The sequence below is a fragment of the Sinohyriopsis cumingii genome, chromosome 5 (genome assembly GCF_028554795.1).
Source record: "Sinohyriopsis cumingii isolate HCF-2022 chromosome 5, ASM2855479v2, whole genome shotgun sequence".
NCBI classification, from domain to species: domain Eukaryota; kingdom Metazoa; phylum Mollusca; class Bivalvia; order Unionida; family Unionidae; genus Sinohyriopsis; species Sinohyriopsis cumingii.
Window position 1 is genome coordinate 90,359,921 of NC_142965.1, and position 23,136 is coordinate 90,383,056.

General features: G+C 34.5%; 2 protein-coding genes across 8 annotated transcripts in view; one reads left to right on the forward strand and one right to left on the reverse strand.

Moving 5' to 3' along the window:
- LOC149799734 (B-cell receptor-associated protein 31-like) overlaps nucleotides 1–22,188 on the reverse strand; it is an 86,618-nt gene extending 64,430 nt beyond the window's left edge. For 2 of the 5 annotated variants that reach the window (XM_089959108.1, XM_089959107.1), the window contains exons 1-7: nucleotides 22,044–22,181; nucleotides 18,905–19,008; nucleotides 16,202–16,302; nucleotides 13,592–13,739; nucleotides 12,201–12,339; nucleotides 10,547–10,652; nucleotides 6,891–6,991 (exon numbers count right to left, since the gene is read on the reverse strand). In XM_089959108.1, the coding sequence (XP_089815234.1) occupies nucleotides 6,891–6,991; nucleotides 10,547–10,652; nucleotides 12,201–12,339; nucleotides 13,592–13,739; nucleotides 16,202–16,302; nucleotides 18,905–18,996 (687 nt within the window). In that variant the 5' untranslated portion in view covers nucleotides 18,997–19,008; nucleotides 22,044–22,181. The other 3 variants (XM_089959105.1, XM_089959104.1, XM_089959106.1) reach the window with 3 other exon arrangements.
- A 362-nt stretch (nucleotides 22,189–22,550) lies between these two features.
- The window catches only part of LOC149799737 (dynein regulatory complex subunit 11-like), a 46,363-nt gene continuing 45,777 nt past the window's right edge, over nucleotides 22,551–23,136 (forward strand). For all 3 annotated transcript variants that reach the window (XR_016421225.1, XR_016421226.1, XM_089959109.1), the window contains exon 1: nucleotides 22,551–22,687. Coding sequence is in view for 1 of the 3 variants with exons in the window: in XM_089959109.1 (XP_089815235.1) it covers nucleotides 22,677–22,687 (11 nt within the window). In the remaining 2 variants the exon portion in view is untranslated. The remainder of the gene's footprint in view (nucleotides 22,688–23,136) is intronic.

Here is a 23,136-nt window from a genome sequence, read left to right on the forward strand (position 1 = left end):
TTTGTTGTACACAAATTTAAAAAATCTTTCTTAAAAGTACCAAAAAAACGTAACAGTTTGCTATCATTTTGGGGAAGAGATAGCGCATGAATAATACAAGATGATCATGGCATGGCTACTGAAATTTTGTATGAATTTTTCTCGTACACGAAAAAGTAGTTCTATTTTCTTGAAAGTAGGAAAAATAAGGCATACAAAGTTTATTCTGGGTTCGTGTAGGTCTTTGCCAATGTCGCAAACTTTAATTGTTTTTCCTTATTGGCGGCAAAATGTACCATATGGCAATTTTTTTTTTAAGCCGATGTTGTTGGCCGTTTAAACTTTTATATACAACCATTGGTTTGGAGTGCAGAAATTCAGAGGCCCCATGAAAGGAAGTCACACACTGGATATAAAATGCCCTTAAATTTATCTACTGTTACATAAAGTCTTTGTCCATATTGACAAACCATCTAAACAGTGCACTGACTGTTATATTATAATCCGCTTATCATGACATCTAGCATGAGTACTGTATGTTGTGAAATATCTGCTTTTTTGTTGTTGACATTTCTGGTAACGGAGATCAACCGGACGAGGTATTATCTCGTAATCTATCTTTCATTGGATTTTCAGCCGCTTGCTAGTAATTATATTTACAAAGACTGACATTTGTATGTGGATGGTAAGTAAAATTCCTCTTCTTTTCACTCAGAATTAAATCCTTCAGAACACTCACATTTTCAGTAATAATCACTATCATCAAACCGGAACACCTACGTCTCTATTGTCCGTTGACCCTTTGTTAATTTTCAGACACATGCATGGAAGGCATCATCAAGCTGATACCACAAATGTTATTTTTTGTTAACAAATACAAAATAAAAACTACATCTTACTTATTGTTTTATTCAATAGGCATGGAGGGACAGTAACTAGAATAGTCCAAACGATGGCCAATTCCTTTTTAAAAATGTACCCAGATAAAATAGTTTGCTGACATTTCAAAGGAACAGATTACCTTTGAAGCACTGATTGTTATGAAAACGTACTCAGCAAATGGAAAAAATCAGTCTCAATCATGCAATACAATTATTTGATGTTGCCGCCACAATAAGAAATGGGCATTTGTTTGGTTCTCCAAAGCTGTCTTTTAGCGGTGACTTCAATAACACATGCACCCTTCATTAAAGAAAGCCGACTACAATCTTTCAATAAAAACAAAGAACTTGTCAAAGGAAGTCAGTACCAAACTTAAATAAAAGTGGTGGAATCTGGTGGATTTTTGCATTTTCCAATATGATTGTAATGCGTTAACTGTGCAGTGAAAGTTTTCTTTTTGTAGGGAAAAAGTTTATGCTTATGAACGCTACCAATGGCGGCTTAAAACGCAAACTAACTCTTACCAACTTGGGATGTACTGAAAAGTAAATGTGCTTTGTCATTTGTTACGTGATTGTGCTATATTTGTCCACTGAATTCAGACCAATATGACCTGTGACAAAATTATTGAATATTTTAAATCTGTGTGTGTGCATATTTTCGATGGAATCACTTGTATTGTGGATTCAATGTATATGATAAGGTTTGCAGGTGAGTACATGGTGTTGATACTCTATTCATGCTATACATTAGACATGTATATATAAACAGTATTCACGTATATGTACCAATTTGTGGTTCTCTAAATAAAGTAAACTATTATATATGGCTTCTCTATTTTCAGTACAGGTGTATTTCTCAATTAATATGCATCAATTTAAGATGGTAACTGTGCCGATGAAGCACGTATTTTACCACCCGCATTTATTACCTAGACACACTCCCCGCAATTTGTTTTGGGTACATGCATTATTTTCTTCAGCTAACTGACCTGGTTGCTTATAACATGGTTTGGTCTATAATGCGGTCGGGTTCTATGGCTCCCAACTGCCGTGTTATAGCGGGGTTACACTGTACTATCACAAAAAGCAATTGGTCTTATTATTTATGGAGATGCAGATTTCAGTAAATGCATTCTAAATGTATGAAAATGAAAGGAAACTATGAATGAAAGTGATAAATACAAAATAAGAATTCATTTCTAATACCGTAAATGACAAATTATGAGATGATAGCTGAAATGCAGACAAGAATGAAATGCAAATGACATGCATATTAAATGTAAAGGAAGCACAAATGAAATGCAAGTGAAATGAAGATTTGGTAAAATTACTCATTTCTGGATTTGCATCGTTCCCCCCTTTTCCCCAAGGATATATATGGAGTGGTGTCTGACAAATCAAATTCAAACCTTTTAGCACTATTGTGACATCTTTTCAAATTCACCATTATTTTGCTATTTCTTCACAAATTTTAGTTCTAGTACCTACAACAACTTCTCCACAGTTTTGTAACATTAGACGTCCATTGCCTATCACCACTTTGGAAAGAACTGAAACAAGAGACCAATACTGGCCTGCAATTGCTCACCTGTCTGATATATACCTAATTTGCAAATGCAACAGCATTCGGTTAACAAATCAGGGTCTGAAGGGTGCTTTGTTTCAATTTCTTCTGATACTGTTTGACTGCATTTGTTATTAAACAATTGTTTTCAAGTTAACAAAGTTTTTCTATCTTAATCAATAACTGATGACAGATCAGCATAATGTATCCTATACTGAAAGGCCAATATGCCAAGATGCTTAGAAAGTTGGTAGAACTCTATTCAGCAGTTTTCTTTCAGACAAAATTGTGTATAAAGGTCTTAATACCCAGATGTTTCCCATCAAGATTAGTCAAATTCTAGTCTGGAGATACAATCATTTTAAAAACTTTTATATTTCAGTACTGCCAGCCAAATTTATGATGAATTAGCATCATTTGTACAGATGTGAAATATCTTCATGCTGGTGCTTTCTGTCAAGTTCTATTGAACAGTTCTGGAGGGGCCACTTCAAGGTTCTTCTATAGATGGTGGATTAACAACAGGTGTAAAATTATGAAAGCCCTCTATGACAGGATGATTCTGTCAAATCTATATAAATTCTGTTGTTTGGTTTTCAAGAAGGTGTTTAAATGTTTTAAATGGGAGTAAAGTATATTCCCCAAGGATACACCAAGGCCACCAACTGATGCTGGCTTGGACATGTACTAAACTTGTGACCCTTGAAAAAGTTGAAAACAGCATATTAAACCCGCTCCTTAACATTTTCTTGAAATGTGTTCTAAACCTATTCAGGCCATAACAATTGGTGCAGACAATGAAATGCTTGGTCACATAATATGCATTCTGGATAATGCTGATAAAAATGATGCCAAGTTAATGTGTAATACTTATAATCAACTGACACAAAGAAGTTCAAATGACATTTTCCTATTCTAATATAGAAAGAGGATAGATGACCTGCAAACAAATTTGTTTTCTGCTTAGGTGTCCTACTAATGTTCATTCAAAAATTGCCGTTTTTTTAAAATATTATTTTACCTGAGTCGTTCTAAAGCCTAAACACAACAAATTTGAAACTTAAAGGGTTTAACTCCGGAAAATTAAGACTAAAGTTTTCTGAAACTGCTTGCATTTATGTTAAACGTAATATGAGCTGTTTCTTCTTCTACCTTGTAAATTATGCTCACAAAAATTGTATTTTTAAACTGTACCAAAAACAATTCCCTTTGCTTTCCGAAATAACTAACAAACAAAGGAATTAGAACTCAAAAACCACCAAGGCTTTGGATGCATAAAGAATTCAAGATTGCTTCATTTAGATATGACATAAATGTTTTCACTTTTATTACTCGGTGTGAAACAGAGCTGAAATGAATAAACAAAAATTGAAATTGCAATAAGTTTTTGGAATATTCTAATAAACAATGGTCCCACAAAGTGACATGCTCTACTGGCAAAAAAGAAATTTCAAGAATTCATGATAAATCCATTTCATCATTTTAACAGCTGAGTGTTGGAAGCATCTCTGACATCATTATATTACAACAAGATTTTTAAGCAGCTGCTGTGGTGGCTATGTTAGATATCAGATTGGCACCCTACTGATATATGACCAAGCAGACATAGCCAGAAATCTTTCAGTAGTGTAAAGATTTGGAAAATTAAACTCTATGGCAACCACTGAGTCTTCTCATCTGGACATTTAGTCACTTCAGGTATTCCCAACATGATTCTGGGAGGGGACTGCAAATTTTGCTTGTGGGGCTCCTATTTTGTAAAAATTGGAGTCCTGAACTCCTATCTTCAAATCCAAGCAAAAACTCTTGATTTTTACAAACCTGAAAATCCAAGATGCCTTCTGTCAAATCGTGTCAAATTCTGAAAATCAGTTTTCGAGAAGAAAAGATTACAAGTTTTTTTTTGTTTTCCATAACTGCATCCTTATTTAATGGTGGATTGTTAACCAGATCATCTTTCAAATTAGAAAGATATTTAAGCCAGGATGCCTTCTCTCAAGTTTGGTACAATTCTACTGACTGGTTTTAGAAAAAGTAGCTTTAAGATTGTTCCTTCTTTTTACTAGCATTGGTCATATCAGATGATGATTCTTCTCCATGTGTAAAAAAACTTGAATAATCTTCCTGTCAGGATACTTTCTGTCACACGGAATCATGCTCTTTTCTGTAGTTTTTCAGATAAAGACATTTCTTTGAAATTCTATTTTTAGTAATAGTGGCCATATTTGATTGTGGATTGGAATCATTGGTGCTTATATGAAAGGCATTCATGATGAGATGCTTCCTGCCAAGTTTGGTTGAAATATTGGTCCAGTGGGTTATCTGTGAAGTTGAATCCAGCAACTGTTCATGAAAGACACTCAATATATCACAGACAATGCATGCCAGCTGCAGGACCATTCTATAAACTCACTTGGTCTAACAAGGTGAAAACAATAAAATGAAAGTATAAAAACGTTTTGTTCAATTCGTTAAGCAGTCTTTATTTTGCATCCTACAAATTCCTGAACTAAATTTTCAACGATTAAAAAACCACTACCAATTACCCGCTGCAAATTCCTCCGTCTACGACCACTGTGTGGCAGCTAGAGTTTAAATTAAACCACAAACTTTGGAGCATGATCATGGTACAGAGAACAGAAAAAATTGCTGGATACTGTGAATTCCTTTTTTACTAATAAAGTACCAATTTTTGTGGATTTAATATAGGAATCATGCAAGTTTTTTAAGTTATTAACTTTGCCAAACCCCAAAGAAGTCACTGAAGCCTAAGCCCATAGGACCTTCTGAACATCACAAACCTCCCTTTTCAGCAAGAGAAAATCAACAAAGGTTAGTACTGAACAAAAAAAGGCACGAAAATTGATACATCTGAGAATAAATGATTTCATAAGACTTAACCTTCATTGTGAATTATTTATCACTCAATTATAATGTGGACTAACAGTAGTGTTGCTATTATGTATGTTTTGTGTGCAAACAAATTACTTGTTTTGGTGGATATACCACTGGTAAAGACTGCACTCATACTGCAGGGGCATACATATCTGAATTCACATTACTGTATTGGACTCACTTACATCTGTTAAACCCAACTGTACAGTGCACAGACTGAGAATCTGCCATCGCATAACTCACCATCATATCTGGTCTACACAGTTTGTTCAGACTATTCAGTAGAACTAACAACATAGACTCCGATCTGCCAGTACATTATGTAGTGGCAGATCAGAGCTATGTTGCTTTGCAGTTGGTCCAAACTTATAATGGCTCTTCCATTAAAAAATACATGGGACCCTGGGAAGGCACTTTTAAAGTGGGGTAATCAACCATAGATGCAATTTAAAATTTCTTTTCATTTTAATATGAACTCTGTGAAATCAATGTACCCTGGCATAAATTTTTTAAAACTGCCTTCCCTGGTACCATGTATGTTTAAATGGAACAGCCTTAAGTGAGTATATATCATATGTCTTACTTCAAGCGAAAGAGTATCTATTTGAGGCAAGCAGCATGCAATCCCTAATAAACTGAGATAGTCCAAGTATAAAGACTGAATATATAATAACCTTTAAGTCATAAACAATTGGATATACCTTATTTAAATAGTTGGCTTCTCTCTCTCTCTCCATGGTTATAAAGATATGATATAAAATGCCAAACTTTGTAACAGAATTTTATATTTCAAATTCAGAAAGGGTAAGTTTCGTTCAGATTTATTTTTCTTAATATACAGGTTTTAACTTTACTTCAAAATTTCTGTGTGTATATATGTGATAAAATAAAAAGACCTATCTGAGAGACATGAAATGCTAAACTCTGCTATAGGAAGCTAATTACACATGGCCTTTTGACTGAAAAATTTTGACACGGTAAGCATTTGGATTTATTCTGAAATCTGACTCTATTTTTATTATATATTCACTGCAGTATTAGTTTTAACTATTTACATTACACTCTCTCAATATCTCATAAGCTGTTATGAAGTGGTCTTTAAGGTGAAGGAAAATGTAGTACAAGCAAAAATAATGACATTGAATGACTAACCAAATATTAGGAGACAATTAGAAAGTCTATTAAACATTACTCATAATGCAAGACCATTCTGTACACCAAAAATGGTTTTATACTTTGGGAACATTCTTTTGAGACAGGAGGAAGTTTTCGAAATTATTGGGACAACTCTCTGTACATTCAGAATTTGCAAAATATCTGGTGGCAACCAGGAATGCAATTATTTTCCTGGTTCCAACATCCTGTAGCAACAAATTAAATGGTCTGACTTTGGAGACCTCTGAGTTAAATAACTACTTAATGTACAAATATAACAGAAACACAGATCAAAAGAATAATATGGTCCAGTTTCCTATGTTAAAATTTGACTTTTCACATGTTAATTAAACTGTGATCAGAACATGGAAGCACAGATGCCAAGCAGCATTACCATTCCCTTTAAAATTTACCTGCAACACTGCATGTTCTTTCAGAAGACGATCATACTCAATGTTTGTCCCTTCAGCCTGGCTTTTGACAGCTTGGAGGTCTTTCAGGGTCCTGGCCAGTTCTGGAAAGAAAAAAAATCCCCAAGTTGGCAGATCACCTCACTAATGATTACTTTTTATGGTAACCATAGTAAAGAAAATCTTAATTCTTATTCCCCTACCCCATCCCTTAAAAAAACCAACAGACCCACCAAGAACTGTTGCCATAGAAAATCTGAGAACAACAAAACTTTCAGTCAATGGTGTTAAATTCAGAAATCACGAACTGTAGAGAACCAGATCTGCCACTGTACCAGCAAATCTGGGTGTATCAAGTTTCTTCTACTGTTTACTTCTAACAAACTGCATAAGTCCTAGTAGATCAAGGTTTGTACAGTTTCCAGATGGACTCAGCTTATCAAAAAGTATATACTCCATTGCATACAGACCATATCAAGATATGTTTTTACATTTATCTGGGTATTAAACTCCAATACAGACTGTATCAAGATATACTATTACATCTACCTACGTATTAAACTTCAATACAGACTGTACCAAGATATACTATTACATCTACCTGCATATTAAACTCCAATACAGACTATACCAATATATACTATTACATCTACCTGTATATTAAACTTTAATACAGACCATACCAAGATATACTATTACATCTACCTGCATATTAAACTCCAATACAGACTATACCAAGATACACTATTACATTTACCTGCATATTAAACTCCAATACAGACTGTATCAAGATATACTATTACATCTACCTGCATATTAAACTTTAATACAGACCATACCAAGATATACTATTACATCTACCTGCATATTAAACTCCAATACAGACTATACCAAGATATACTATTACATCTACCTGTATATTAAACTCCAATACAGACCATATCAAGATATACTATTACATCTACCTGCGTATTAAACTCCAATACAGACCATACCAATATATACTATTACATCTACTTGCATATTAAACTCCAATACAAACTATACCAAGATATACTATTACATCTACCTGCGTATTAAACTCCAATACAGACCATACCAAGATATACTATTATATCTGCCTGCATATTAAACTCCAATATAGACCATACCAAGATATACTATTACATCTACATGCGTATTAAACTTAAATACAGACCATACCAAGATATACTATTACATCTACCTGCATAAACTCCAATACAGACCATACCAAGATATTCTATTTGTTACAAGTCTAGGCTCTTACAAAAAGTAACAGGAAAATAGTGAAGACGACAAGCTTTGTAAAATTTAACAAATAATTAATTTTCCTAGAATATCAATTTAAAAATTAGAGAAAAAAACTTATAGTTTTACGAATCAAATCTGAAAATAATCCAAGAATATAAAAATAGGAGTCCTTGCAATTGTTGGTATTACAGGTGTGACAGTCTCATTATCAACTAATATAATCCAAAATATCGACATCCTCATTACCAGGTCAAAGTAGGCATCACACACCATAATGAGAGGATAGTACAGTTATTTCATGCTCATTTTTCTTTCCGTCAAGGCTTGCTAGATATCACTGGATTAGAGCATGTTAGGACTTTGATTTCTATCCCTCATATATTTTATATGCAGCTCTGTGTTTAAAGTAACATTTTTCTTTGTCTGACCAGCAAATTTTCACATGGTAGAATTCAAATTGAAAACAAAACAGATTAACTCAAGCTGTACATGATTAGTCTACAGGTTTAGAGTTAAAGCTAATTATTACATCAAAAAATACAAAACAAACATTTCTCCTTCCTTTAATTGCAATGAAATATCAACCAATGATTCCAAAGCACTGATTATGAATGAGGTGTGATTAAAATGCCTTTGTTACTTGCCATCTTTGTAAAGACATTTTTATTTCTTCAATATGCATGATGTGTGATTATCATGGTTTTGTTACCTGGCACATTTATTATTTAAATGTCTTAATGGTATGGCCTACCAGACTGTGCCACTAATTATATGTAACTCAATCAATCTGTTGCCCATCCATAGGTCAGCTTCACTCTGTACAAAATATTACAGCTTTCAAAAGAAGTACGGTAAGTAGACGACCTTTAAAAATGGAATAGAATACTATACAAGGGATTTATTCAACTTCAACATTACCATGGCAGTTTATGTTAGTCTAATTTACTGTCTTCAAAACATGACATTACATAATTTAAGGAAATCAGCCAGACTTAACATTTTCCTTCACGTTTTTGTGCAATTGGACTCGGGCCAATCTGCACTCCACCCGCAGATCCTCCATGGTGATTAAAAAAATGTCAGTAGAGTTTATATCTAGTGCTGCAAAAGTCATTCATAAAAGTGCTAAAAGGTATATTTTGCCTAGAATATCAAAGTTGCTGTTAGCATTTAGCATGTGGTCCCTCATGACTGTAATTACTATAAAATCGATCTGTGCACCATGATGACAGTTGGCCACTTGCAGGAGGTGTTCTTCTGATCAGGTTTTACTGACACAAGAGCTATTAACAATTGGTACATCGCTAAAGGTCCACTAATCTCCTCGGCATGGCTTAAACAAAGGAACCTGTATTGGAAAACCAAAGTTAAGACATTCAAGGGTCATGATTCCTCCAAATGATGACCTAGTATTCTTAAAATTTAGCTCCTTCAAGGACTTGCTAATAAAAGCAACTTCTTATGTAAAATATATGAAACTGATCTATAAAGGTCATAACTCGGTCCAAAAGTGGAACAGATGAGACAAAGGACATGAAAGAAACATCTAGGTCTAAAGAACAATGGTCACACTAAATTACACCAAAATATATTGAAAGGTTCTTGAACTATGCTGATTACAAGTATCATGCCATGTAAAAATATCAAGTTAACCGACATGGGCCATAACTCTGTCCAAAAGAGTACTGAGAAGATAAAATCAGAATGTAAAAAAACAAATAAATCAAGGTCTGTGAGACAATGATATTAACAATCCAACAGAAATATGATGAATGGTTCTTGAACTATGATGACTGCAAGCAATATTCCAAGTTTTTCTATGAAGACAATAATCTGTTTGACAAGGGACATAACTCTGTCCAAAATGGAGTAGAATAAATCCCATAAATGAAACATGCAAGTCTATGAAACCATGTTCAAACCAAACTGCAGCAGATCATGTTGAATGGCTCTTATGCTGTGCTAGTTACAAGTAACTTCCCATGTGAAGTAATAAAGTTAATGGACAAGGGCAATACATCAGTCTAAAAGGAGTTGACAAGACAAAACCCATAAATGGAACATACAAATCAAACTTATCAGAATACATTCCATTGTTCCAGAACTGTGTCAGTTACAATTATCTCTTGAAGTGCAGATTTAAAATTTATCAAGAAAGGGAATTAACTGCAAAAAATCTTGGACGTAAAAAAGACAAAACCTATAAAGGCACATCTATATTACCTAGCAAATGGCATCCAATCATCTCAGAGGGTTGCAGAGCTTTGGTGGTTACAAGAATAATGAATGAATAAACAGAAAGACCCACAGATGATAGAAAATGTGGTTACTTATTATGCTGCCATGTCTTGATATATGACCCTAATCAAATGAATGAAGGCACTTACTTTCATCCTTTTCCTTCAGTTCATTTTTCAAGTCTTCCAATTCTATGGCTACCTTCTTCTCCAGAACTACATCCTCAACACCCGTCTGTTTCTCCTCCTCCTTTCTCTGAAAAAAACAAACACGTAGTTTTCCTTCTGAAAATCACTAGGCCTTAAAAAGTCATGAAATGAAAGCATGGATTTGTTTGTTCTTTTACAGTACACCAATACATGTAGGTTCTTTAGTGCCAAGACAACCAAAATCAAGCAATTGCCTTACCCAAAGACACACCACAGATCTAATAGCAGGATTCAAACTAGCACCCTTATGCTGGTATGCAACAAAACGGGTCACCAAAGCTCCACTAAACTGAAAGTAAGTCCCCCTTAAGAAATGAAAGTCACCTTAAAAATGCATGGGTACCGATAATAGCTAGAACATTAAAAATGAAATATAATTATGTACACCTTTATAACAGGTGTCTGTTACTGATAAAAAAAACATGAAAAGACAATGAATTTTATTATGAATATAAATAATAAATAAATATATATGGATTTTTTACATTCTAATAATTTCCCTGCTTTAATTTCATCAAGGATTATCAAAATAAATATGCTCGATTTATACTTAGTGTGAAAAAAAAACACTGGCCCTCGAATTTTCAAGGTAATCATCAAAGTCGATCCCTTAACAACATAACCATGTCTGATTCTCCTGTTTACCATTAAAGGGCTAAGTGATGGAAAATAATTTTTCTGAGCTTGATCTCATTTAACTTCATTCTGTACCAACTACCTCCAAGTGATTTATTTAATTATTCCCTCTTCCTATAAATTACTTTTGTTTTTAAGTGAATAATTAACTGATTAATGATAACCATATATTTGTGGAAGTTTTTTCTGTCCATTCAGGAGGAGTTGTATTAATAAGATTCTGAATATGACCACCATGGTGGCCATATTAGATGTCAGGTTGGCATTTCATTTAGGATGAACTAGGCATGATAAGAACTTTTCTGGTGTAAACCCTTCTGTCAATATCTCTTTTCTGTTAAGAAGAAGCAGTTGTAACACAATTTCAAAATGGCTGCCATTGCAGTCATATTCGATGTCAAATCTCATTATTTCTGTAACTGAAATATCTTATTGTTTTGCTCATATTGCAAAACTATGTTTGGGGCAAGTTCATATTTTCCAAGAGCAAGTTCAATTTTCCAGAATTTGTAAATCCTGGATGTTTAATCTTGTGTCACGGACACAACCCCCAATATATGTCATAAAAACGCACTTCATCTTGTGTCATAAAAACATTCTTAATCTTGCATTAAGAATAAAAGTGGCAAATTAAACTAAATTAATTTAAAGAACATTTTTTTTAGATAAAACCTTCCCATTCACAATCATGTACCACAGAGATAGATGAATGGAAATCTGATTAACAAAACTTAACTACATATTACACATATCTGAGTATTTATTGGCTGCAAACAACAAAGATCCTGATCTGCCATAGCAAAATGCACCGGAAAATCAGGGTCTCTGCTGTTCTCTCTATTGAGTACTCCAATAAAACTGCACAGACCCAGATCTGCTAGCACATTATGCGACAGCAGACATGGGTCTGTTTAGTTTTCGGAATTGGAGTTGACCTGTAAGCGAGTCAAGATGGTACCTTATTTGAAGTATTGTCCTTTTCCTCCATCAATTTCTTTGCAGCATCTAGTGTACTTTTTGCTTGTTTCTGACTGGCTTCACATTCAGCCTGCAGCTGTGCATGCTGGGATATCAGAGTAATCAGGCGACGAATGACACTGAAAAATAAAGATTTCTGTCTTTGAAATATTTGGGTACCAATACCTTCCAAACCCTGAAAACCCCCAAATTTTCACATTTACAAAAGGTTGAAAATTCTGTCCAAATTATCTCAAAACCCCAATGACAACTTGTCTTATAACTGGAATAGACCCAGCAATGCCCCAGGACAGGCTATTACTGCTTTTATGGGTGAAGATCTTTCACACATGGCCATGTCCTATGAACTGTGAAAAATGACCACTGACAAAATGAAAGAAAGTATACCTTACTAGACTGCTAAAAAGCAAACGTTATCATAAACATAATATTTTCTACACATTGTATTATTAATAAAACCAGTCTGTTACAAGAAATCCATTTTTCTTTAATGTAAAGCTTCATATCAGACTGGGTTCAAATCCGTGAGTTCCTAACAAAGTTATGGAGCAGAAAACAAAATTCATTATGGACATGATGTGACCTCTAACACAATATGCTCCCCATCACTTATATGTCTATGGCATAAGAATATTCTCACCATAGTGGCTGATACATACAATGATTCCTCATTATAACATGCTTCATTATAACATCATGAGCTATAATTTGGTACTGCTAGGAACCCAAGACCAAAATTAAACCAATGTATGACAAAATTAAACATTCTTATCTAACAAATTACAACCAAACTTGCTACATGGTGATTCAATACAAAACATGTTTCTCACTACACCATGGTTATGTATATAATGCTGTCCTCAATATAATACAGTTTTGTATATAACACAATTGATGGTTATGGATCTCAAGTACCGCATTATACCAAGGAAGAGTTACACAGTTAATCAATAAATCATAAAGAAGTTTTGTCACAAGTATACTGCATAAACTTAAATCTCATATTTTCAATACTGTACACTAAAATGTCATTATTTACAATACATAAAAATCATCCAAGTGTAATTTTTTGGAAGGACAGGAAAAAGGAGATTGCTCATACAAAAAGATTTAAGTTGAAAGTACACCATCTGTTAAACATTTCCAACAACCAGGCAGAGAACCTGTACAGTATATCAATGAAGCATTTGTTGTGCACCTCTATGTTCCAGGTTTCGATACCTAATTAAATCATATTCAAGAATCTGTGCTTTACTCCAGTTCTATGATTTTATCCAACTAATGCCAAAGTCTGAAATAGCAATATTAAGTACTATAATTTGTAAACCATGATGTACTGTTAATGTATAAAAATTAATTTAAATCACTTACAACCACAAGAACAAGGCAAATCCTGAAATATAAATATTTCGTTGAGCCCTGAAGAGCTTCATGTGGGCCAGGTTCTCAGAGTCAGGGTTATGTTTGAGATCAACAGTCTGTGTAGGTCCATCATATTTTCTCACCTCACGTATAGCATCTGTGAAATACAAATAACACTCTTTATATTTAAGCTACAAGAAAACAAGCGAATCATTTTAAGAGGAGATTACTGTAAAATCTATGGATCTATTTGCTGCCAGAAAATATTAAATGTCTTCATCTGGTTTCCAAAAATAAATGGTAGAAACAGAAAAAATATGCTAATAATAAATAAGCACAAAGGATAATGTGCTACTAATGAAGTAAAAACAAATCACATGTTTCTATCATTAGGGACAATCCATTTAGTATGTATGCAAAGATCTGGCAAAGCTTTACCCCTCCATGTGCATATGCATACTTTTTCACACACACACACACCTGCATATGTACACATGACACTCCACTGAATTCTACAGAACAGCTTATATTTAATCCATGCAGAAACGATCAATGATTAATAATGTTAATGTGTTTAATAAAACAGAATGTCCACCGATGTTGAATGTCTGGATGCATCTAAGAAATAGGCTGCATAAGTTTTAAAACATTTGTTAAGTGTTTGCTAAAATTCAAATGCCATCTGAACCGAGTTGAACAGGTTACGTATTAGACAAATTATTATCGAGGTTTCACCCCCCACCATTTTCTATGCATACATACCTTATCAGTAGATCCCCCCATATTCAAGCGTATGAATTTGGGTTACCCACTCCCCCCTGCATGCATACATATTAAATGGATGGCCCCTTACATGTTGTTAAGGAAGGAATGAAAAAATGGCATTACTTTACCAGATGTTTGGGCTTACATGAAAATGGAAGCAACACAGTTACTACTAAATGGCTGCCAGTTTTACCTTCTCTGGTTTTAAGCTCATTTCTCTGTCAAGTAGAGAACTGATTAATTAGCCACAGGACAATAAATGTTCTGAATCCACTGTATATAATACTTTCAACAAGGATAATTTTATTGTTTTCTTTCATGGATTTCTTTGGATATACTAATTTATACTGAATCTCTGAAGTCTTCTTTAGTAAGATAAAACAGGGGAGAGTGACTGCTAATTACAACCAATCATCTTAGAGTACACTGAATCAAGCCATGAAATCTGAAGCAATAATAAATACTTGTTCAATACATTAAAAAGAATCAAAATGATAATACATCTACTAAAATATTCTGGACATCATTGTACATTCATTATCACATACATCTGGACTCCTATATGGGCCTCACTTTTAGAAAAAAAGTACTGTCACATAGTGCCCAGCACAAAATGTCAGCCAAAACAATAACAGGCAGGATGATCCAAAACAATAACAGGCAGGATGATCTTTCTTAACAAGTGATGCAATGGATTAAAGACGATTTTAGCTACAGCTCAGTACATGATTATATCCAATGTTTCTTGCTATGTCAGAGCACATATTTTCTGAGTCCATTAGGTACCTATTCATGACTGATAGAAGTGACCTTCATCTATTTCATTACCAGAAAACATACTGGGCTTTTTACTTGAAAACATGACACCTGCTCTCCTTAGATTTTAACCAAAACTTGAAACTGAGCAAAACAATTACTGCAAAACATCCCCCAAAAATTATAAGGCATATTAATATGATTTTCATAAATAAGTGCTGCAGTACAAACAAACAGGTTAAGAAAATATGCAAAAATTAAATTGGCACTTCAAGTTTTCTGTTGATGAATTAGACCAATTTTGACATTTTATTACATAATCCATAACACTTCCATCCACCCACCCACCCATATTCATACCCTGGACAGTGAACCAGGGGCAATATCCAGTCCTTTGTGACTTACATCTTTGATTAAATATACAATGCTTGGTTTGAAATTTTTAAAAATGCAAATGTCACTGTATTCAAAATGCTTTAATTTCTGATTCATAACTCAACTGATGGTTATGGACCCAAAGAATCAAGCCAAGAATTATACCTGTCTGAAAGATATCAACTAACAGAGAAGGTAGCTACCATGTTTAATGAATTTCCACCAAGCAGTACAGGAGATGTAGAAATGGACAAACAGTATCACAATATCCTCATTCTTGAAGCATACAGTATGGGAATAATAATAATAATAATAATAACGATAATTATGATAATAATAATAATGATAATAATAATAATAATGATAATAATAATGATAATAATAATAATAATAATAATGATAATAATAATATGATAATAGTAATACTAATAATGATAATAATAATGATAATAATAATACTAATAATAATGATACTAATAATAATGATAATAATAATACTAATAATAATAATAATAACAGACATTCCATGCAAAACAATGCAAGTAAGCCATACCTTCTTTACTGTTTTTGCAATATAATACTAAGATTCATGCATAAAAACAATGAATTCCTTTCTACTTTAAAAATTCTGAGCAACTGTTCCATTTCAAATAACACAATATTAAAGTTATCATCATTTGATTAAATAAAATCAAGCACTATCCCTAAAAAAACTCATCTTACCCAAAAAGAGAAGACACAATATGGCTATCAAGACATTGAAATAGATGTGTGAATATGTTGAAAAAGATGCAACCATCCGCGATCGAAATATTTTCTGCCATCTGAAATATAAAACAAATCATAGATTTTTTCTCTCATTCCAAATAAGCAAATTTCAACACAAAAAAACGGGTTCTAATCATTATCAAATTATGTCGGCTTGATAAAGATACCAAATGTTTCATGGAAAATACTTGCCTAATCATGATGAATTAGGAGTAAATACCCTACTTCATGATACCAAATCATTTCAACTTTTGATTACAGATCACAGTATTTTCAAGATATGATGTTCTGTGAAGGTGTAGCAATAAAAAGAATTTAAAAATGGATGCTGTGGCAGCCATATTGGACATCAGACTGGCACCATTTTCATTTAAGAGGAACTGGACATCATAAGATGTCTTCTGGTAAAAGCCTATTTCAATATGACTTTCTGTTAAAGGGTGTGTGTTTGAGATTTTTAGTGTAGTTTGAACAATTGTTCAGTCATATCGCTACGATGTCTGCAGTGTGGCAGTTTAAAGTATTGTCTAGATGTGGGAAATCATGCCACAGACACGTAGCATGATATCCCACCCAGTCACATTATCCTGACACCAGATCGACCAGTCCTGATACTAACCCCTTATTGCTGAGCAACGAGTGAGGCAGCTGTTAGTACCATTTTCATAAGTCTTTGATATGACTCAGCCAGGGCTATTCGAACCCGCAACCTCCTGCATCCAAGTCAGATGATCTAACCATTAGGCCACAGAAGTAGTTTCTGTTCAAGCTGTGTAATAAATTTAAGATGGGCACTATGGTGCCAATATTGGATATCATAAAAAGTCTTTCAGTGAAAACTCTTAATCTCTATCCTGCGAGAAGCATCTATTCAGAAGGAGTAGGGATAACATAATTTTTAAGATGGCCACTCTGTAGCGGTCATATTTAATACCAGATCAGCACCAACTTTTTTGGGACCTAGGAGATATCATAAGAAGTTTTTGAGTATAAAAAAAAACATAAGCTGATTCATTAGGTCTAGCAATAACAAGATTTTCAAAGCGCCAATTTCATTTAGGACCGACAAGACGATGGGATGAATAAATGTGTAGAGTTTCACAGCAATTCTCCAAGTAGTTTAGAAAGCCAAAAAGGGTAGCAATAACAAACTTGTACTAGTGAGCAGATGACGGACAGCAGACCACCTCTCAAGCCAGACATGTGCAGCTTTCTCCAAGATGTGGGCAGGATATGCAATTTTTAAAGGCAAACCCTAAAATTTGTGAATCAAACCAGGTTACAGGCCAGTTGGCATGTGGGCCAAAGGTTGTACATGCCTGCCATAAACTACTCAGTCTTTGACGAGTAGAGCTAAAAATGAAAATATGCAACATAATATTTATAATCCATATGCAGACAAAAAAATGAAAAATTAAAAGTTAAAATAAATTATCTACCTTGATACAATGCACAATGCATGTAGCCTTCTAGACATGAAATGATTGACTGAATAGACAATAACAGCTGACCTACATAAGTAACCTTCCAATTATGAGCACAATCTATTGTGGAGTGTAAATTTGTCTCTTTGTAAATTTTATCCCAGATATGTCATTGTCACAGCTTTCTTTGCTCATGTAACTAAATAACAACAACAACAATGGAAATATTTGTGGTAGTCATGGCAGTGGTAGTAGCATGATAATAACAGTAGCAATAACAATAAAAATAAAAATGATAATACATGCTGATAACAATATGAATGTGACAACAATGATGATCATTTATAAAGCTAAGCACACAAATGCCCATTTTGATTGTGATTGGTTTAAGCCATTGAATTTTGGTGTCTGGATTAGGCTTAAAGATGCCCACTTTGCTTCTGCTTGGTTTAAGCCATTGGGTTTTGATGTCCAGATTAGGCACAAAGATGCCCATTTTGATTCCACTTGATTCAAGCCATTGGGTTTTAATGTCTGGATTAGGCACAAAGATGCCCATTTTGACTCTGCATGGTTCAGGAAATTGGGTTTTAATGTCTGGATTAGGCAAAAAGATGCAAATTCTGATTCTGCTGGGTTTAATGCATTGGGTTTTAGTTTATCCATTTGGCACGGCCATAACAAAATTACTATAGTGAAAGACTGTAGTCCAAAAAATTGTAAAGACAGGCCAACTCAAAAATTTCATTTCAACTTCCCTAATCTAGCAAAAATAATTGTAAAAATTAATGGGTCTTAGTAATTTTTATAAAAATTCATTAGATTTTTTTTTTTTTTTTTATTGGTTTCTATACATTTTAGTAAGTATCTCTCCTGCCCATACTGAGTCTATGTTACTTTGCCATCCAGGGAAAGATCTGGAATATGTCTCACATGACCATGATGAGATGTTAATGAAAAAGCAATTGATACCTGATGCCCAAATCTCAAATCATTTACCAGAAAGGGGAAATAAGGGAGATGTCTATGACTCCAATCTCAGATCAATTACTTGAAAGAGGTTATGAAGGATAAAAGAAGGATAGCTATGACTTCAATCTCAGATAACTTACCTGAATGGGAATATGAAGGGTAAAAGAAGGATAGCTATGACTTCAATCTCAGATAACTTACCTGAATGGGGATATGAAGGGTAAAAGAAGGATAGCTGTGACTTCAATCTCAGATAACTTACCTGAATGGGGATATGAAGGGTAAAAGGAGGATGACTATGACCCCAATCTCAATATACAGAAATGAGGCAACAAAGGTCCACTGCAGTGTCATGGTTCAATTCTTCTGGAAAAACAAAAACACAGTATTGCAGATCTCAATGTAGTATAAAACTAATAACATATCATAGTTCTTCTTACAGCATATACAATTTTTTAAATAGCACAGATTAGTAACTTTTTGTGAACATATTGTAATCAATCATCTGCTTTTGATTTAATGAAGATAACTATGTGTGTTTGGATTTTGAACATAGCTGTATTCAAGTCATATCTCTATGATGTTTGCAGTGTGGCAGTTTATAGTGATATCTAGCACTGGGGCATCAAGCCACAGGCATGAAGCATCATTTCCCACCAGGACATTATCCTGACACCAGGCCAACCAGTCCTAAAACTAACCTCTTAATGCTGAGCACCAAGGAAGACAGCTGCAAGTGCATTTTTTTTAAATCTTTGGTATGATTTGGCCATGGTTCTAACCCACAGCCTCCTGCATCCAAGGTGAATGCTCTAACCACTTAGGTCACCGAACAGTCAGTGGTATGACCTGAACAAACAAGATGATGGCAAATTTACAACCAGAATATAAACATCCAAATACATGGCAAACTATCCAACCTTGTGAGTAGCTATCACCAGCAAAAAGATCCACTATGAAATTCTGCAACATCCCCAAATTAATCCCCAAAGTAATTTCTTGGAAAAGCTAAGTCAGGTAGGATGACACAACATTTTAACAGCCTACAAAAAAAAAACAATAACATACTGCATCCATGCTGTATGAGTTGACGAGTTCATGTACAATGAGATAAGTATTATATTTCCCAATAATTTTTAATCCCCCTATAGGCAAAGACTTAAGAACAATTCAGTAATGGCTGCACCAGGCTTCTCGATAGATACAAGCCCTACAGGAATTTTATTTTCCCAAAATCTTAAACATAATATTCATCATGTCTTTAATCCGCTGACAGATGAGACGAACGTACGTCGTTGATGAAATCTGACCTGGCTCTGGCTATTTGCATTCTGAGTCACATGACTATACAAATCTCGCAACCTACACGTCAGTGACATCAGAGGTCATATAGTCACGTAATAACGACAATAAACAAATTTCCAAAGTTGTTGTACATAGAATTTGGACATATTATATGTGTTTGTGTGTGATTTGGATTTTTAATGTAGCTTTAACAATTTTTCAGTCATATCACTATGATATCTACAGTGTGGCAGTTTATAGCAATGTCTAGCACTGGGGCATCATGCCACAGACATGTAGCATGATGTTCCAAACAGTTACATTATCCTGACACCAGGCCAAGCAGGCCTAACACTAACCTCTATATGCTGAGCGCTAAGCAAGGCAGATGTTAGTACCATTTTTGTAAATTTCTGGTATGACTTGGCCGGGATCAAACCCACAACCTACAGCATCCGAGACAAGTGCCACTGCAGCGGACATATACACATCACTTAATGTTTGTAAATAAATATAATGCACACTTAATTCGGTATCGCAGCAGGATTGAGAAAAACATTTTAAAGAAGTATCGAGCATGTGTAAGTAATGTTTTTGTTGGTATGATGTGACTACCACATTGACATGTGAATCTGGTTTTCTTCAAACTGCTGCAACATTTACAGATTTTCAATTGTTGTTTTCACAATAAATATTGAAAAGTTATTGGGCTTATTTTTATTTTTATATAAAAACTACGTGACTTTCATTCATATGTTTGATTTGTTTTCTTACAGCAACACTATAGTCTGATAATACAAACCAGTATGTTTGTACCAACTACTGATTTAAATAATGGAAACCTTTAATGTGATAAAAAGTGCAAGGAACTTAGTCAATTCATTCAGTGATTTATAGTTTCTAACCTGACTCTGAGTAGATGGCCCTAACACCATCATCTTATGCGCATTTCATGCTTAACGGAAGTTTTCAGTGCAATGGACGGACATGCTTGGATCCATTTCCAGTTTCTGGACAAGTCCATTTACAGCAAAGGGTTGTATCATGACTAGACATGTACATACATAAGTCATCTGCTTCCAATATTTACAATGTCGAATCAAGCAAAGGAAAATGACAACTATGCTTTTCATGTGGATTTAACAGGCGGTTTAATTTCTATGTTCATGTATGCAGAGAGATATAATTCCAAACTCTCAACGTTATATAATTTACACAATTATTCAGCATTTGCCAAACAGGATGAACTATGTCATTATGTTGTCTAATGGGAATAAACTAGCCTATAGTGTACGCAATATGGCACCGTGTTAGTAAGGAAAGTCTGTTACGCATGAAATGGTGCAGGGTATGCCAGCATTAGTACCAAGCTGGTCACAGTCAGGTTAGAAATTATAAATCAATGATTCAATTGACTTAGTTCTGTGCACTTTCTATCACATTAAATGTTCTCATTTTTTAAATCTGTAGGGGGTACAAACAAACGGGGATGTAGTCAGACTATAGAAATGGTTTATTCTTGATATCACGTGACTCGTCTGTCAGCAGATTAAAGACATAACAAATGCTATGACCGCAATTTCTGAGGCAATAAATCATATTCCTATCAATTTCATGCAGGTATATCTCGATGAAAGGTCGTTCAAGTTTCCTGGGTCATCTAGTAAGCCGATACCCCATGCCGACACCAAATGGTGTCGGCGAATTCCAAGTTTTCGATAGGGAATGGACTCTTGACCCTACACCCCAACATAAATGTCCAAATATCAAAATAGGGTGGCAAGGTTCAGAGGAAACTCGAACTACAAGTCAATGGGCAAATGGCATGTAAAGAGAAACGGTACCACACTGGTTAAATAAATCTTAATTTTCTGTCAATATCGTGGCAATACATCAAAATTCGAGTCATTCATGGCATTAGATAAGGCAGACCTTCTTTGGTTACGACAAACTGATATAGTCTAATAACGACATGAAGAAGAAAAAACACGCCTGCGGAGTTTTATGTGAGTGACTTTTGTTTTCGGCTCGTTTCCTTCTTCAGCCAACCATTTCAATTCGCACACTACATTCCTGAGCATATTTTATATTTGTTTGTCCCTTTATAATATGCTTGCCTAATTGTTCCGATTAATCTTTTCAAAACTTAAAATCGACCAAATGAAGCAAGATACCACTTCCCGAATCTGTCAAACTCAATAAAGGTAACCCACTAACAGCCGTTGCACACGGAAATTCTGACACTTAAACCTTCGTTCCTAGAGAGTGATTTGTACACATTTATCTGTAAACCAGTCAGAAAAAGGAACCGGAATAGGAGCGTTAAGAAGTAAACTCGATTTAGTTGATTGGAACATTGTCTGGTTATTTCCGTTAAGAAAAAAAGTAACCTGGGATAATGTTGTAGGAACACACATAAACAAAGGGTTTAATTATCCGTACCTAAAATGTACGATATTTATGTCGACAGCATTGGTTCCCTGTTTCATATACTCCGTGAGATACGGCCTGCTAATCTGCAAGCATACCAAACACAGAACCAGACCATATTGACAGTTCCTATTTGGACTACTTTGCCTATTTACGAAATAATAATTAACCGAGATAACCCGAACATAGGTGGGGTAACCAGTCTACCTGTTACTATCACGACAGTTATAAATAGGGTGCAGGATGGATTAGGACGGCATTCCTTGCCTGTAAAATATGAAGAGTTCTTCAGCTGATTTACGTATGAAGCAGCATTGACAATGTCACATAGGTAATAATGTAATTATCTGCTTGCATTTCAAGCATTGATACACAACTAGTGACAAATTATGTGAGATGATACATATCACAAATGAGTATGGTCGGTTTAATCAACAATGTAAGACGTCTATCCTGATATTTATGTTTTTCGGTCGACCCAAACACAAATATCAGGGAAGATGTCTTCCATTGTAGGACTAAGGGTAGGAGGTATTCGGATATCTATAGTATTTACACATCCTCCCATTTGTTTGTACCCCACCCCCAACAGAAAAGCATAAATTGTGTATTTAAAAAGAGAAGCACAAAACTTTGTCATTCCATTTCAACATTTCATTATTTCTAACCTGATTGTCCCGCGGGGAGGAACAAGCTGAAGCTCTCTCTCTCTCTCTCTCTCTCAGCTTGCAGACAGCTTGCTCACTGTCCTTTTCTGGTTTTTAGAACAGTCCGTTTCAG